The sequence below is a fragment of the Condylostylus longicornis genome, unplaced genomic scaffold, assembly GCF_029603195.1.
Source record: "Condylostylus longicornis isolate FDR11 unplaced genomic scaffold, ASM2960319v2 ptg000030l, whole genome shotgun sequence".
NCBI lineage: Eukaryota > Metazoa > Arthropoda > Insecta > Diptera > Dolichopodidae > Condylostylus > Condylostylus longicornis.
In genome coordinates, this window is record NW_026577999.1 from 6,787,480 (window position 1) to 6,805,482 (window position 18,003).

At 26.8% G+C, this 18,003-nt stretch overlaps 2 protein-coding genes across 2 annotated transcripts in view; one reads left to right on the forward strand and one right to left on the reverse strand.

The window, feature by feature from the left end:
• Window positions 1–13,720, forward strand: part of LOC129608072 (dedicator of cytokinesis protein 3) — a 32,993-nt gene extending 19,273 nt beyond the window's left edge. Inside the window, exons 4-14 of the mRNA XM_055519390.1 lie at window positions 7,171–7,288; window positions 7,345–7,591; window positions 7,659–7,867; window positions 7,925–9,443; window positions 9,514–10,334; window positions 10,661–10,770; window positions 10,830–11,036; window positions 11,120–11,294; window positions 11,591–11,812; window positions 11,872–12,108; window positions 12,220–13,720. Of these exons, the coding sequence (XP_055375365.1) occupies window positions 7,171–7,288; window positions 7,345–7,591; window positions 7,659–7,867; window positions 7,925–9,443; window positions 9,514–10,334; window positions 10,661–10,770; window positions 10,830–11,036; window positions 11,120–11,294; window positions 11,591–11,812; window positions 11,872–12,108; window positions 12,220–13,560 (5,206 nt within the window). The 3' untranslated portion in view covers window positions 13,561–13,720. The remainder of the gene's footprint in view (window positions 1–7,170; window positions 7,289–7,344; window positions 7,592–7,658; window positions 7,868–7,924; window positions 9,444–9,513; window positions 10,335–10,660; window positions 10,771–10,829; window positions 11,037–11,119; window positions 11,295–11,590; window positions 11,813–11,871; window positions 12,109–12,219) is intronic.
• A 59-nt stretch (window positions 13,721–13,779) lies between these two features.
• On the reverse strand, window positions 13,780–17,772 carry LOC129608073 (endoplasmin homolog). The gene is made up of 5 exons (XM_055519391.1): window positions 17,557–17,772; window positions 17,403–17,492; window positions 17,265–17,347; window positions 14,860–16,109; window positions 13,780–14,796 (listed from the first exon to the last, which is right to left on the reverse strand). The coding sequence occupies exons 1-5, from the start codon at window positions 17,603–17,605 to the stop codon at window positions 13,896–13,898; spliced, it is 2,373 nt and encodes a 790-aa protein (XP_055375366.1). The 5' UTR covers window positions 17,606–17,772; the 3' UTR covers window positions 13,780–13,895.
• Between the last annotated feature and the right edge of the window lie 231 nt (window positions 17,773–18,003).

Genomic DNA, 18,003 nt, shown 5'->3' on the forward strand with positions numbered 1-18,003 from the left:
TCTTTTTTAAGAAATTTTAATAGTTTTCACATATTTTATAAAACTGTGATAATAAAAACAAAAAGGACTGCATATAGAAATCAGAGAAACCAGGATGTAAATGGACCACACACTTAGACGATTTACAGAAAGGCAATTTATGAAATTTTAAAAAAATATGGCTTGAAATTGCTAAAAGTATGTAGAGAGTAGCAATATGAATTCGGTCAGAATTAATAGCACCTATACTAATTTTTAAATTTAAATTAGGGAAACTAAATATTTTGTTATTTGCTCTTCAAATTAACCTTATTGAAAAAATTACAAATTTACTCAAGTGTTTCTGTTATAATAACAAAAAAAAATAAAATTTAGTGCACTTTTTTGTTTCAATTAACATACTGACATAAATATTAATTAGAATACACATGTCATTTTCAAATATTGAATAAAAAATAAACATGAAAATAAATATTAAAATATTTCACATAATAAAATTTAAACAAGTTTTCGCGAACTCTATATATAAAATTTTTCATAAAAAATATTATTGAAAATTTCACAAATGAATTAATATCCAAATAATTCAGAGTTATCTCTATATATCAACTTTGTATCACGTTTTGACTGATATCGTTTCAATGTAGATATCAGTCAAATATGTAGTCCTGCAATTAATTGAAACCGTAACAATATTTTAATATTATATACTCTATATAATTAAAATTAACTGATTAAATTCATCCCTTTCAGACGAATTATAAATGCCTCTACTGTAAACAGAATTTTGTCTGAAATAAGGAGAGAAAATACTAAATTTTCCATACAGTAAGTTTAGTTATTACTATCTGTTGTTGGGTATCAACAACAGAAAACAGACATAAAAAAATTTCCGCTAGTAGGAGCAATCAAGAATTAATTACTTTTGCTGTTAGTTTAGTAGTACCTCATACTCTATTTTGATTAAATGCAAATAATTACTGAATTTGTTGACTACCAAAAGCTGAAATTTTATATTACCGATATCTTCAATACTCTAATAAACGCTATACTGCACTAATACTCAATTAGTAAGTCGATTCATAAATAATACATATAGATATATAATTCATATTCTAATGAGTTTTAATTGCTTAACTGTTCAATGAAATATAAAATATTGGCAATGCAAAGTCATAGAATATAATTTATAACTCAAAATAATTTGAAATCACATAATTGAATTTCAAAACCTAAAATTTCACTGTTGTCAAAATTTGTTAACAAAAATAAATGACATCTATTATCGTAACATTGAATGTATTTTTTTTTTTTGGCAAAAATACTATTAACACTAACATCAAATAATTTACAATTATACTAATAAACATTTTAAATCCATTGTCTACAGTAATTACTGTTATTATTGTTTTATTTTTTTAAATAAAAATTTCTCACCTAATCTAATTTAAAGTGTAATTTCAATTCGTTATTATTATAGTTTTTTTTTTTGGTAGTTATTTCCTTTTGAAAAATTTTACATTTATACACATAAATACATACACAATATAAGAGTTTAATGAATAGTGAAGGTGTTAAATATCACCATGTTAGCATAAAATGTGAATTTTTTTTTATATTGAAATTATCCAATGATCAAAGTAAGCTTTAATGTATTTGCCGTATTATGCGACATGAAAGTGTAAGACTTCAATACATACATTCATACATTTATACTCAAATCCATACATTGTTACATTGTATTTTGTTTTATATTCAATTTATATTCAATATTGTTTATTTTTATTTAAAAAAAAAACAAATGTTTACATAATATGTAGCAATTTTAGCTAAATAATAAATAGACTATAAAAATTTCATTAAAAATTAATTTTATCCATGTCATTATTTAAGCTGTTGTTGTTTCTACAAATCTCCATACAATTTTGTAAGCTCATCTCTTTTTAACCTTTTACAATGATTACACCGTTTAAGATCATCAGCTGATTTTATTTAAATTTGAATTGTTTAGGTACAGAATTTCTGGTTGCGGATTATCATTAAACACACCTTTTCGAAACTTTTAAATTTAGAGCTTTAGATTTATTTTTGCAATAAATATTTGGATATGTAGGTATGTTATATGTACAGTAGGTAAATATATATAAGTATATTTTTTATAATTTTAAATATAAAATAAACAATAATTCGTATAGTTATAAGAAAAATTAAAACAACTGTGTAAAATTTTAATGAAAACAAAACAATCTACACTGTTATACATTTTTTTTTATTATTATTTAAAAAAAGCAAAATTCAAATATGTATGTCTGTACATATAATTGTGCCAAACAAGTCAAATAATAATAATTATTGAATATTTATAGACAATGATTTTTGCTTTATAGTGTACATAACCTACATACATATATAAAGTTTACGGCGAATTATTTTTGTTTTTATTTTTTGCTGACCTTAAATAAATTAATTACTTGTTCCACATAATTTATGGAAATGTTTTAAGAATGCTTACAATAATTATTTTAATTAAATATTTGTTTTTAAATTTTAATAGACCATACCCAAATATTCAGGATTTTGAAAAGTAACATAAGTGTCAAATTACTTACATAACAATATGTTGCCGCCAAAAATTATTTTAAAATTCGAGAATAAAGGCATTCAAATTTAATTTTTATTTCTTTTTTGGTATTAGCAAAATGCTAAATTTTGTTTTTAAGAGAATGATCATGTATCTCGTTTTTTTTACTCGCCAAGTGAGAAGAAATTTACACTTCACGTTTTTTCTAAAATGTGATAAAATTTAGTCATTATTCATTAATTTTACTTTTGAAGTTTATAGGTTCAATTGATGTTTTCGAAAAAGAATTCGAAAAGTGAGTAAAGTATTCAATGAAAAATTTGAAAATTCTGATTTGAAGGGGTATCGAAAGCGAAACGAGTGTCCAATAGTACACGAAACATTTCAACTAAAAATGAATTTCCTTTTACACATACATATTTTTCAATCAAGACTTGCTTGTATTACAATTCAAAAATACTTTTATATAGGCTTTAAAAAAGAAACATCAAATGTGACAAAATAATTGAACTCCCACAATAATCTCTTTAATTAGTGATTTGTAGATGGTCACTTAAATCACTTGTTATATGTATGTAGTAATTTTTTAACGAAAAATCAAAATGTGCTAATAAAATTGTAGGAGTAATTTCTTCCCATTCTCATAATTTTGTGTAATCAACCTACAATTTAATCTGTGTTAAAAAAAATTTATTTTACATTTTTGCTCTAATTTTTAAATTCATCTTATCTTAAAAGCCATAGACAAAGTATACATACAGACATACATATATTGTTCTAAAGAAAAAAAATATTTTGAAATTTAATAAAACTAAAAGACCTTCAAGTTATCCAACTAGATAGACTTAAAAATTTTATTTCAATTAAAATAAGACAACGAATTTATTACATCATGCATAAATATAAGTACATGAACCATATGTATATATACGTGTACATAATCGTACATATATGTATGTATTAATAATTTACAATATATTTTGGTATAAATTATATTTAATATTAGTCATTCAAAAGTAAAAGTTTACAACTATGTAGCTATATACATTTGTTATTTGAAAATTGTTATTTGCAAATTACAGGGTGGTTCTTATAAAAAATAATATTTTAATACAAAAATTATTCTTTTGAAAAATTGGAATAGACAAGAATCATAAAGGAAATTAGAATTATTAAGATTAAATCATAATGGATATAAGCCTAATAAACCTGTTAGCTTATTATTTTTTCCCACTTTTAGTTACATAAACCAGTTTATTATAGTTTACGCAAAATTTTAATAATACAAATTCCCTAATACGCTAAAAAGAAGAAAGAATAAATTGTTAATTGCAAATTTTTTAATTCTTTCATTATTTCGATTACGATAACTAATTTAGCCATAGCTGTTTTAATTATTTTACGATTAAAAATATTTGAGGATCACGCAATGATCTTTAAATTTATGATTTTACAAAACAATTCGCTCTTGCATTTACATAATTTTTTTTTTCATATATTAATATTAAAATTTTAATAATCATTCCCTCTTTTATATTTTACTACCCCAATTTAAAAAAAAATTATATGACCTTTGATTAAAATGTGATGTTACAATTTTTTTTTTCGTTAATAGAAAATATAAATATTATTGTTTACTTTGATATGACACTTTGACTGTTATGAACAGTGCTGGATTTGTACTTCTAAGTTGAACAAATTACAGCCCGGGGCTACACTTGTACGAACTTTAACATGCTTTAAACTTTATTTTTAATTGCAAAACTTTAAATATTATAAGTACAGTGTATTTATATAATTTACAAGCATTTTCATTCGCCCTTAATGATAAAAACTAAATGAGTGCAATTTTTTTTTTCATAAAATATTTGAAATTTCTGTTTGCATGATTGAAGTGATAAAATTAAATTTATGTAATTAAAAGAAATAATATAATTAGATAGAGAGGGTATTAACAATTAGCATACAAATAGTATGTTCTAGTCGTTTTATTTGAGAAAATATGAGTTTATCATTAATAAAAACAGGATAATTTGTTTGAATACTTATTATTATTCCAAAAATATATGCCTTTAATTAAGAATTTTATATATGTAAAATTCTCTTACTACATTGAAAATTTTATTGGAAATGCTTTTTAATTGTTTAATAGTTTTCAATATATGTATGTATCAGCGTTATTGATTTTTTACTAAGCTAATAAATTATCAATTGTGTCTTTGAGACACATTTTCGTTGATTTCAATAACATAATAAAACCGCGGCTTCTGATTCAGTTAATCCGACTCTGGTTATGAATTATAATTATGCAAAATATTACACAACAGTTGTAACGAAATCTTTATATTCACTTAACTCTTATAATACTTAAATTTTTATAAAGCAGAAGGAATTGCTGTCATAAATAGATTTGTGTATTGTTTAATCAGTTTCTCAACGTGTTTATGTGATTTTTTTTTCCCAGCTTGTTTTTTTCGCCAACTTTTTTATTATTTTTAAATACCTGAAAATGACTAATATTTCTAAAGAATTTCCGTTACTTACATTTTTTGTTTTCGATTAAATTTTGATAAATCTTAATTTGCCGATTATTAATTGCCGGAAAACTTCAATAGTTCTAAAAATAAAAAAAGCAATTATTTTAATTTTAATATCTTAAATAAATTTATGTGTCCTTTCTTTGATCTACAATTAATTTTCATCTTAATTACAATTGTGGCTTAAAATGAACTTTTAGCAAAAAAAAATTCAAAGACAATAATTCACAATTCACAATAATTTTTCTCTATTGTGTGTTTGATTTATTGTTCACAAAGCATTATTGTCGAACGCTTTTTTGTCTCACATTTATCAAAATTTAGATGACAGAACAGCAATAGTTTTTGTAGTTAAATAATGTTTTAGAAAAAAAATATGCATATGTGTGTACATAAATAGGTGCTTAATTTTCTATGTTTATATTTTTTTCACTTTATTACTGACAATTCAAATAAAGTGATAGTTAAAAAAGAAAACACACTGTTGTTGATTAAAAAAGCGTGCCTTGCAGAAAATTTTTTAATATTTTACATTTTTACTGTTTTTGTTTTTGTTGTACATAATTGTAATTTTATGATTTTAGAATTTACTTATATGTACATACATGTTATGTAATTTTCCCTTTACTTATTTGTTCAACACTATATATTAGTAAAAGTGTGTACAATATACAACATTATTAAGTAAAAATCAGGATGAACACATATTTTAAAGTGATTTAATTAAAAATGCTATTAATATCTGATTAAGAATTTCAGTAATTATTGTTCTGTTAACAATGGAAGAGGGTGTATGCGAAAATGAAAATTGTGAATGATTTCAAAATTGATATAGATCAAAAATTGTAAATTTTGAGTTATTAATGTTTGATTTTTCAGAATTCATGCTATAGGAAAAAAATTATAGTTTTTGAGCCCATAATTATGACCAGCTTGTGACCACAGCTTGTAGTAGTTACTCGTATTATTTTGAAGGCATTTTTATACTGAGCATTTATAAAAAATATTTTTTTAGGTGTCAAGACAATTATTCGGTTAAATTCATAAAATTTAATCGATTATAGAATTACTTTTAATTTTAAATTTTATTTGTGCAGAACAGATGATGTAGGTTATAAATTCTTATCTACCATTATTAACATTTATAAATCTAAAATACTCAAAAAAACTTCGTAAGTAATTACATGAGTTTGTGATTTCTAAGCATTCAATTGCAGTACCACTGTAATGGCCAGCCTTTGTTTTCAATAAATCATGGAAAATGCAAAACATGTTTTGAGGATCTTAAAGAGAAATAGCTGGATCAATGCTATGCAATGCTAAGTTTGGGATGAAATGAAAAAACCACAGAAGCAACATTGCTAAATGCTAAAAATTAAATTTAAAATAGAAGATTGTGTTCCATTTTTACGTAGAAATCTCTAAAGAAAAGCTTATAAAAACAAATGTAATTAAAATGAAGTATCATAGGTGCACGCAAGTCAAGAGAAAAGAAGAAGAGATACAATTTTTGAAGATTTTTGATAATTTTTTTTTTGATAAATTTCATTTTATCAATAGTTTTAACTTCGTCTACCTAACTTGATCGTTTTGATGATTTTTCGTAGAGAATTCATTTAAAAATCATTAAAATTTCTTATCTAAATTTTTCGTTCCAATAAAAAAATTTTGGATATTTAGGGTATCGTTGATGATATGATAAGAAAAAAAATTATTAATTAAAATTCTTTTTATTAAAAAGAATTTTAAAGAATTTTGTTTAGGACAATGTAATCAATGCGAGGACCTAGAAGACACTTCCAAATTAGAAAGTGCTAATTGCATTAAGTGCATCACACGCATATGCAGGCATTCTAGCAAGGTGCGTAAAATCAAATAGCACAATTGATCATATTACATTGGGAGTTGAATTGTACTGTTGCAATAATTAATAATTTGTTGATTAATCCTTTGTCTAAATCATCGAAAAATTGATTTCTTGTCGTATATAATTTTGAAATTTTACTAAAAATTTTAAATAAAGCTTAAATAACTTGTATTACATTAAAAATATTGTTTTTTTTCTTTTAATAGAAAACTCGGATTGGATATGGTACCAAGGAATGGTCCATTAGCTGTTGACCCTCATGAAATAGGAATTGTTAAATTATATGAAGTTCATGTAGCTTCTGACAATGCTAAAACTACTTCAGTAAATTTACAGTTTAAATAAATTTATTATTTAATAATTTTTATTTTTAATTTAAGCAACGTGGTACATTACGAGCTCCTGTTCGAAAGCATTTAAAAAAACCACCACATCATCTCTATATGTGTATGAGAGATTTTGGTCATAGAATTGGTGATGAAGCTGAAATATATTTTTCATTATTTCATGCTAATTCAAATCGAATGCGCCATTTATCAGAAAGATTCGTTGTGAAAATTTCCAAAGAAGGTTTTTCCAATTATGCTGAAAAATTAAACAACAATTGTACAGTTTTTAGAGATTTAGGTAAAAACTTATATTATAAAGGTTCAGTATTAATATATATATATATTTTTTTGGGGGGTTTCAATAGGAGCTGCAGATTTAGGTGAAGATTTATATTTAGTTGCGGTTGTGGTTAGAGTAGGAAAAATAATTCATTCCGAATCTATTAAAAAGATTGATAAAATATCAAGTACTGCTGCTTTTCGTAGACCCTATGGTATTGGAGTTTTAAATTTAAATGAAGTGTGCCAAATTGAAAGTACAATGGAATCGGAAGAGAAGGAGTTTAGTTTTAAGGTTAATATATACATATAAAATCCGTAACAATAAGCTTCACATCAATTTCATTTTTAGATATATCAAACAGAAGAAAAAGATTTTTATCAATTGCATGAGTTAATTATTAAGAAAATTAGCGGAAAATTTTCACCGCTTAATACTGGAACGGCAAATACAAGCGGAATTACGGTTTCGTTAAAATTATTGCATGGTGCTTTGACCCAAGCACGACAGGAACAGCCTCTTCTATTCCAAGATACACCCATCACACAAAAATTGGGATTTCCTGACATAATAATGCCAGGTGATGTACGCAACGATATGTTTATTACATTAGATAGAGCTGAATTTGAACGAGGTGGTAAAACTACAGCAAAAAATATTGAAATAACACTAAGCGTCTTGGATGTACATGGAAATATTATTCAAGGTTCTCTTTGGGGAGCAGCAGGAATGAATGTTCAAGAGAATTACAAATCAATGATATTGTATCATCAAAATCAGCCATGCTGGAATGAAACTATTCGACTTAGTGTTCCTATAGAAAAGTTCTCTAATGCACATATAAGATTTGAATTTAAACATGTATCTACACGAGATAAATCTGAACCGAAATTATATGGTTTTAGTTTTGCTAATTTAATGGAACCAAGTGGTGCAACTTTATCAGATGGTTCACATGATCTTTGTGTTTATAAATGTGAAGATATTAATAAACTAATACCAGAAAACTATTTGAAATTACCGAGTAAATCGACTGATACAAAACAGTCATTCGAAAGTAATGCATTATTTAATCGAAGTTCAAAGGAATTTTTTGCTATAAAATCGCTCTTATGCTCAACGAAATTGACCCAAAATAGTGATTTGTTATCTTTATTACAATGTGACAGGAGATCTCATCCAGAGAAAATACAAGAGTCACTAACTGGTGTATTACGTTTGCGTGATGAGGAATTGGTAAAATTTTTACAAGATGTTCTAGATGTGCTATTTGCAATGTTTTCTAATGAAGAGGGGAACAGTACTGAACATTCTGGTCTTGTATTTCATGTTCTTGTCAGTATTTTCAATATACTGCAAAGCAATAAATTTCAACATTTCAAACCGGTTATGAATGCTTATATTGATGATCATTTTTCTGCTGCTCTTGTTTATAAAGGTTTAATAACCTCGGTTGAACATCTTGCACACTTCATGACCAAAGCAGAACATCACGAACCATTTCAAAAATGTTTTAGTTCGTTAGAATATATCTTCAAATTGATAATTCAATCGCGCAAATTATTTGCTCGAGCTACAGGTGGACAATATGAAGATACTTTTAAAAGAGATCTGTATTCCCTTTTTCATTCATTAAATGATATGCTAAGAGTTCCGAGCACTGATGTTGTCGCGCCCACACAAATAGCGCTATTACACAGTACAGGTGTGGTATTAGAACAATTAAAAGATACTTTGCCAGCTTCAGAACTGGGTTTTTTAGCAAAAAATATGTTATCATCCGTGCCATTAGATTCCCCACAAAAATTAATTCAAGCTAAATTGCAAGCTGTTTTAGATTTAGTTTCTGGAAAATTATTTCTTGATGATGGTAAGTAATGACTAAAATAATTTTTTTCTAATTGAAAATCATCAAAATATTCTATTTTTGATCATGACAGCATCAAGATCAGATATTTTAGCTGTTGCCTGTGAGCATCTTAAAATTCATCTTGAAAAATTAGATGAACTTCAAATATGTTCTAAGATTTTGGCACAAATCTTATCACATTTACATCAAGTGCAAGGATTACAAAAGGATAAAATGACAAATACATTGCATCATGACCTAGATTTACTTTGTCAGAATTTATTAAATATTTTAATGCACGCAGTTTTTGAATTCGTTGGAGGAAACAATACCGTTTTACCTTCCCTCGTTTCCAATTTATTGGGACTTTTGCAATTGTTAGAAGAAGCACATTTTAAACATTTTTGGGATAAGTTAACTATGAATGGTAGCACATTAAACCTAAAGGATTTTATCCGTAGTGGATTATATGTATTCCAAGAAATCTTAACACCAAAATATGATATATTTCAAGAAGATTGGTTTGTTATTAAATTGGCTGCCAATGATGTTATAAGAAAATCTTTAGAAGAATTTGCAAAACCTCTAGTCTTTACATTTTTAGATGCTAATTCATTTGATTCTCAATTGTGGTGGGGATATTTTAGTTTAGCAGTCATTTTTTTGACACAATCTCTATTGCAATTGGAGCAATATAATGAATTGAAACGACGAAAAATATTACATTCCTATGGGGACATGAGAGTATTAATGGGTTTTCAAATTTTAAGTATGTGGTCACATTTAGATGAACATAAATTACATTTTATACCATCAATGGTTGGACCATTCTTAGAAGTTACACTTGTTCCCGAACAATCGTTAAGAAAAGCTACATTGACAGTATTTTATGATATGATGGAATATGATCAGGTATGGACTGCATAAAAAAGCTTGAAAATTTTTACATAAGTTTATTTAAAAGTTAATTTTTATTTGGCTTTCGAAAGCTTTAACAATTATTTTTGAACGTCATCTTAACAAGTTAAAAAAATGTTCTTGTTAGATTCTTCTGCCTCTACCAATAAGTTCTGGAATTTTTTTCTCGAATTCCAAAACAATCTATATTTTACATTAAAAGCTATCAATTATAGTTATGGTATAAGATAAACGAAAAAATTTCAATTTATTTCCAAAAAAAGTGATATAAAAACAAAAAAAGAAAGCATTAATTTTACAAAATATGTTTAAAATTTTAGGCTGCACGAGGATCGTTCCGTTTAGTTGAAAGTGAATTAATTGATAAACTTGATCAGCTTATAGGGGAAAACAAAGGTGATGACGATTACAAAGAGTTATTTAGCAAAATGTAAACTAATAAAGCCTTAATTAAAATTGGGTCAAAATTAATAATTTCTTTCTTTATAGTTTACTCGATAAAGTTTATTGTGAAAACCCATCATGGAAAGAAGCTGGAGTAGCTTTTATATCTTCTGTGTCTCGACTGTTAGAACGACTACTAGATTATCGAAATGTTATGCAAGGTGATGAGAACCGTGACAAACGAATGTTCTGTACTGTTAATTTATTGAAATTTTACAAAAATGAAATTAATCGTAAAGAGATGTATGTGAGGTAAGTATTTTAATATTCAAAATGAATTTGAATCCGATAAATTGAATTTTTAAACAAAAAAATTAAATTGATTTTTTTCGAAGGTATATATATAAATTGCACGACTTACATTTCCAAGCTGAAAATTATACTGAAGCTGGTTTCACTCTGAAATTGTATGCTGATATGTTAAGCTGGAATAAAGAGGAACTAATTTTTGCCCCAAATGAAAAGAATGCTCGTCCTGAATGGAAAGTAAAGGAGATTCTTTACTATCAGGTAATAACAAAAAAAATTTTGAAATAAGTCTGCAAGTCGTTTTTTTTTAAATTTACAAAAAGAAAGAGTATAAGATTACCATTATATATTATGAGCCGAATTTCCATTTATTGTTTAAGTTAGTTATTTATTACCCATCAACATATTCTTATAACTTTAAATATAACCTTATTATTTTCACTTAATCCACTTTAATCTTAAAAACTATCTATCCAGTTTAAAATACGTACTTCCACTTAAATCTCTTTCTATTTCAATAAATAAAAAACTGCAATTTATATTTTCTTTATTTACAGATTCTAAGATATTTCGATAAAGGTAAATGTTGGGAAAAAGGTATTCCACTATGCAAGGAACTAGCTTCTTTATACGAAAGTGTTCGATTCGATTACATCAAATTAAACGAAATACTAACAATGCAAGCAAAATTCTTTTTGAACATTATTAATCAACTAAGACCGGAACCAGAATATTTTCGTGTTGGATTTTATGGAATGAATTTTCCTTTATTTTTGAGGGTATTATATTTTAAGTACATATTTTGAATTTTTATTTATTGAATTATTACTTCAATTAGAACAAGCAATTTGTATATCGAGGTCTAGAGTATGAAAGAATCGGTGCTTTTACGCAACGTATTCAAATTGAATTCCCGCAGTCTCAAGTATTAACAAAAAATTCAACACCAGATAAATCAATCATGCTATCAAATAACCAATATATTCAAATAAGTAATGTACGTCCTGTAAGAGATGGACAACTTTTTAGAAATGCGATGGTACCGGTTCCTGAAAAAATTGCCAAGTTTTATCAGGTAATAATTTTGTATAAATTTTATGTAAAAATGCAATAATTTTGAAAGTAATTTTTATTACATAAAAAATATAGATTTGACAATTTTTTAATGAAATTTTTTAATTTTTAGGTGAACGATATTACAAAATTTATCCATGACAGACCCATCTACAAGGGAATCGTGGACAAAGAAAATGAATTTAAAAGTTTATGGATTGAAAGAACAACAATGGAAATTGAATATCCCCTACCTGGCATATTACGATGTTACGAGGTGGTTACGAAATCAATGCAAGAACTAACTCCTATAGAATTTGCTTGCGAAACAATGGATAATGTTAAAAAGGAATTATATGATTTAATAGTGCAATATCGAAATGATCCTAAACGAAACATAAATCCATTTTCAATGAGATTACAAGGCATTATAGATGCCAATGTGATGGGAGGAGTTTCTAAATATCAAGAAGCTTTCTTCAGTGAAGAATTTTTAAGCTCATGCGGCCAGAGTCAGTTACAACATGTACACAAATTAAAAAGTTCAATTTTGGAACAAATACAAGATTTGGAAACTGCTTTAGAATTGCATGGCGAACTTGCACCAACGGGTGTTCAGCCATTGCATTCTAGACTACTGGAACGATTCAGCCAATTGAAACAAAGTTTGTCTGGACTGGGAAAACCGAAAAGACAAAATTCTGAAAGTATTATAAATACACCATTACCCCCTTTACCAACTGAAAAGCTTAAAGCCGCTTTTAATAACTACGGCATTTATGAATCGGATGAAATTTACACAAGACCAGGAGAATTTCAAAAATATGAAGATAAATGCTTACAAGAAAATTCATCTAGAAAAAAATATTCTGACAGTGTTAACAATATTGGGCAAGGTCCTCCTCCAATTCCAGTTCGTCCAAAATCAGCTGGTTACATTCCATTTGAAAATTCACAAAATAATAATTCTTCGTCCATACAGTCAGCACCACCATTACCGCCAAGGGGAATAACACCAGATAAACGTTCTTCAAATCCTTATATATTTGGAGAAACTATAAACGATTTACAAGAAAACAATAGTATTAAAGTTAGTCATAAGTATTCAGTGGTAAATATTAGTTTGGAAGGGCCCGAATGTGACGCTGCCCTTTCATCATGTGCCGAATTCAAAACTAAACTCTTCCAAAGGGATAGAGATTCAAGCATATCATCTAGTCTAAATGAAGTGAATGATTTAAATGATTCAAATAAATTTGATAGCACAAATCATCAAACGCCATCATCACAAAATGATGAACAATTGAATATACAGCCAAATTTATGTAACAACCAAATAAAAAACGCACCGCCAATCCCTCCGAAATCTTTAAATATAAGTGTTTGTGATATATCAGTATCATGTGCAACTCAAGATAGCGGAGATTCAGGATATTCGTTTCCTAACGTACATCAAAATTCTGACGCCAAATAGTTTATAATGTCTTACAATATGAAAAATTTTAAGAATATATTATGTTATAAAATATATTTATACAAACACAAAAAAATATTGAAATAGTAATAATGTAATCATTTTTGTATTATTTCATTTAATAAAAGAAAAATTTCTTATAATCTTGTATTCTTGAAAATAGTTATTTTACTTCAATTCTTCTGTACATGAAATATGGATTATACGAAAACAAAAACATCTTTTAAAAAAAATTATATATTTTTATTTCTATAAATTACATTATTACTGGAACTGTGGCGAAAACTAAATTAAATTATAATTTTACATTATAACTAAATGATATTAAAGTACATTTACAATTCATCATGCTCTGAATTGTCATTTGTGTCATCCTCTGTTTCATCTTGTCCAGATTTATTTTCAGTATCATTATCAGCCTCATTACTCTCTTCTTCATCTGGTTCTTCAAAATCATAGTTATCATCCGCAGATATATCTAAGCTCTTCATCAACATTTTATCAATTGTATCTGCATATTCTGCAGTTTCTTTTAACATATAACCAGATCTTAAAGTAGCAGTCTTAACTAATGTTTTGGCGATTTCTAAAGCAGTGCTATCGTTTTCATCTGCTTCAACTCTACGCAACAATTCTTTAATAAGTGGATGTCTTGGATTAATTTCTAATGTTTTCTTTTGATTTAAGTAATATGATCTCTGTGGATCATCTGATTTTTGATGAGCATTTGACATTGCTAATCTTTCCATATTACCGGTCCAGCCAAACATACCAGCTACCAATGCACAAGGCGATTTGCTTAAACGTTCAGAAATTTCCGCCTTAGCGATATAGTCTTTCAAGTTATTATCAAACCATTTTGTAAGAGGGGCGTATTCTTTTGAAAGCTGTTGAACATTTTTGCTTGGTTCATTTAAACTAAAACCTTCCTTTGCTATATTCTGGAATTTTTTGCCATCGAATTCCGGTAAGGCAGATAAACAATATTCGTCAACAGCCTCAACTAAATAAATTATTTCATAACCTTTAGCAAGCAAACGTTCAACGAAAGGTGATGTTTCAACTTCGGTACGGGATGCACCAGCGATATAATAGATTCTTTCCTGTTTCTTCTTCATTCTTGCTGTATATTCTTCTAAACTAGTTAATTGTTTTGGGTCTTTTGATGATTGAAAACGTAAAAGTTTAGCTAATCTAGATCTATTGCTTGGATCTTCCATAATTCCAAGTTTTATGCTGAAATCATATAGAATTTTGTTAAATAATCTGAAATACTTATTAATCGATTTAAAGACTTACTTCGTGGAATATTCCTGCCAGAATTTTTGGTATTGTTCTTTATCTAATTTCTTTAACATATCCAATACTTTTCGAACTAATTTCTTTTTAATTACTTTAATTAATTTATGCTGTTGAAGAGTTTCACGAGAAACATTCAATGGTAAATCGTCCGAATCAACCACACCACGAACAAAATTTAAGTAATTAGGCATCATGTCATTGAACTCATCAGTAATAAAAACACGGCGTACAAATAATTTTATATTATCAGATTTCGTACCATATCTATTGAAGCTTTCTGATGGTTGAACTTTAGGTACAAATAATAAAGATTTGAATGTAACTTCACCTTCAGCTACAAAATGAGTATAAGCTAAGGGTTCTGTTTTATCTTTTGTTATGCTCTTGTAAAATTCCATGTATTCTTCTTGTGATACATCAGCTGGTTTTTTTGTCCATAAAGGTTTATTTTCATTGAGAATTTGCCAGTCCCAAACAGTCTTTGTTATTTTTTTAGTTTTTGGTTTCTCTTCTGCATCATCTTCGACCTTAGCATCATCATCAACATCTTCCTCAGATTTGTTTTCTTCTGGTGCACCAGCTTCTTCTGCATCGATTTCTTCCTCTACTTCTTTACTTCCCCACATATAAATTGGGAAATTGATAAATTGAGAATATTTTTGAATTAGTTTTTTAACTGTATCTTCTTCTAAGAAATCACGTGCTTCATCTTTTAAATAGAGTGATATAACAGTTCCACGTTTTAATGAGTCTCCACGTGGATCTTCAACGATACTGTAACTACCAGAGTCACTTTCCCAAATGTATTGTTTGTCATCGTTGTGTTTACTTGTTACAACAACTCTTTCAGCAACTAAGAAAGCCGAATAAAATCCAACACCAAATTGTCCAATCATATCATTTAAATCTTGAGCATCTTGACTATTTTGCATTTTTGATAAGAAATCAGCTGTTCCAGATTTGGCAATTGTTCCTAAATTATTAATTAAATCAGTTTTTGTCATACCAATTCCACTATCAATTATATGAAGAATTTTATTTTCCTTATCAGCTTTAACTTTTATTTCCAGTTCAGGATTTGTTGATAATTGGTCACGATCAGTCAATGACAATAATCTTATTTTATCCAAAGCATCTGATGCATTTGAAATGAGTTCACGAAGAAAAATTTCTTTGTTTCGGTATAAAGAATTGATGATAAGTTTCATCATACGATTTACTTCTGTTTGGAATGTAAACTTTTCAGACTGAAAAATAAAATGAAAATTATTTATTCTTATTAATATTATGCAAATATGTGAGATATAAAAACTATATATATATTTGTAGTTAATATCGTACAATTTTATGCAAGTTAGTACCTATATGTATATACGCATGTTATTAAATAAATTCAATTATAAAGTGTATATTTAAAGTGAATCACTCCAGTTTTTACTTGCTTTCTAATTTAATTCAAGATTCAAGACTGATTTTTATTGCATTATTGTTGGAAGGATCGATTATAATTAACAATTCCTTTTCTATCCAGTTTATAAAAATTAATAGCTTTCTTGTAATGTTAAACTCAAAGTTAGATTAAATTTATTTTAGAAAATTATTAGAAGTTCGAAATACGATTTTCCAAATTTGAATAGATTCATACTTACTTTACTTATCTGCCTATTAAAAATTAATATTTATTTAAAAAAAAATGCTAAAATATATTTAAACAAATGTTAATCGCAAAATCCTAAAAATTTTTCATATAATCTGAAAAATTTAAAAAAATTGCCTACATATCACTTATGTTTTTTTTTATCATATTGGAATAAATATTTGTGTATCCACCTCCCTACACAAAAAAAATGTAATCAAACTGTTATTCTATTAGTAAATTCGGCTGTATAAATAGATGAAATAAAAACACATTTTACTCAAGCATTTTAGTATTTAATGTGAAAAATTTTGAAAACGTCATAGAAATGAAAAACAGAATCGCAAAATTATAAATCTTGCTTGACTACAAGCTTTTCTCAAAAACCTACATACACATGTATTCCTTAGATTAACTTAGAATAAGCACGGCTTTTAAAATACATTACGTGGCCTAGAATACTAAACTTAAAATAACAAATAAATTATCAACACTAGTTTAAAAAATCATCTTCCACAAAAATATTCTTTGACTTAATGAATGTGTTGTCTCCTTATGTATACATATCTTACCAACATGTTATATATTATACATACATACATATATTATATTGTATTTATACTCAAATTTAATTTCGATAATTTTTACAACTGAAGTGCATATTAAACAATTAATAATACAAGTTATTTTTTTGCATAAATTTGCAAATCGTATAAAATGAGGTTATAAATGTTACTAATTGACCGGTTAAAAATTATAATTTTACCTGTTCCCTTAAGTTTTTAATTTCCTGTATACTCAATCCATCTATATTAATGGTGTCCGCCTCACGAGCTACTGTTTCAGGATCTAAGAGATAATTTTTCTTATAAGATGAATTCGCTACGAGAATTGACAAACTTACCAGTCATTGAACCTTTTTTACTAACTGTAATATCTGGGTCCGCCGTTCCTACATCTTCTAAATCTATTTCATCTGCCTTACATTCATACCCTATTTATAAAATCGCATAAATTATATATGTATTATAAATTTATTGAATTTTTTTTTATCTCACCTAATATGAGGAGTAAAGATAATACAATAAAAACCTTGTGTTTTTTCATTTTGTTGTATTTAAATAATTATTTTTAATCTAAACTTTAAAACTGAATTAAACTTTTACAATATTTTATTTTAAATGCTTATATTCTTATTTCTTGATAGAAATTACTAGATGAGATGAATCAAACTTGAAAGTTACTAAATGAAAGATACAATTAAAAACCAATGTACTGAATTTTATTTCAAGCCGAACAGGAGGGATCAAAATCTTATTGGTTGACGTGTTCTTTTGTCAGGTTGTGAAACTTGAAAATTGCTATAAAGTGATAGATAGTGCTTAAATTGCACAAGTAGCAAAATGTAGCCTAAATTTTTTGTGACTATTTGAAATAGCTGGCAGTTATCTGCCATCGAAAAATAAATAATAACAGTAACAAGCATTACCATATGTGTATATACA

Excerpts from the sequence above, each read along its gene's own strand:
- LOC129608073 (XM_055519391.1), bottom strand. The coding sequence starts at position 17,605 with ATGAAAAAACACAAGGTTTTTATTGTATTATCTTTACTCCTCATATTA. Across the intron at positions 16,110-17,264 it reads TTAAAAACTTAAGGGAACAG|TCTGAAAAGTTTACATTCCA; the intron begins GTAAAATTATAA and ends TTTATTTTTCAG. Across the intron at positions 14,797-14,859 it reads TGGCAGGAATATTCCACGAA|CATAAAACTTGGAATTATGG; the intron begins GTAAGTCTTTAA and ends ATATGATTTCAG.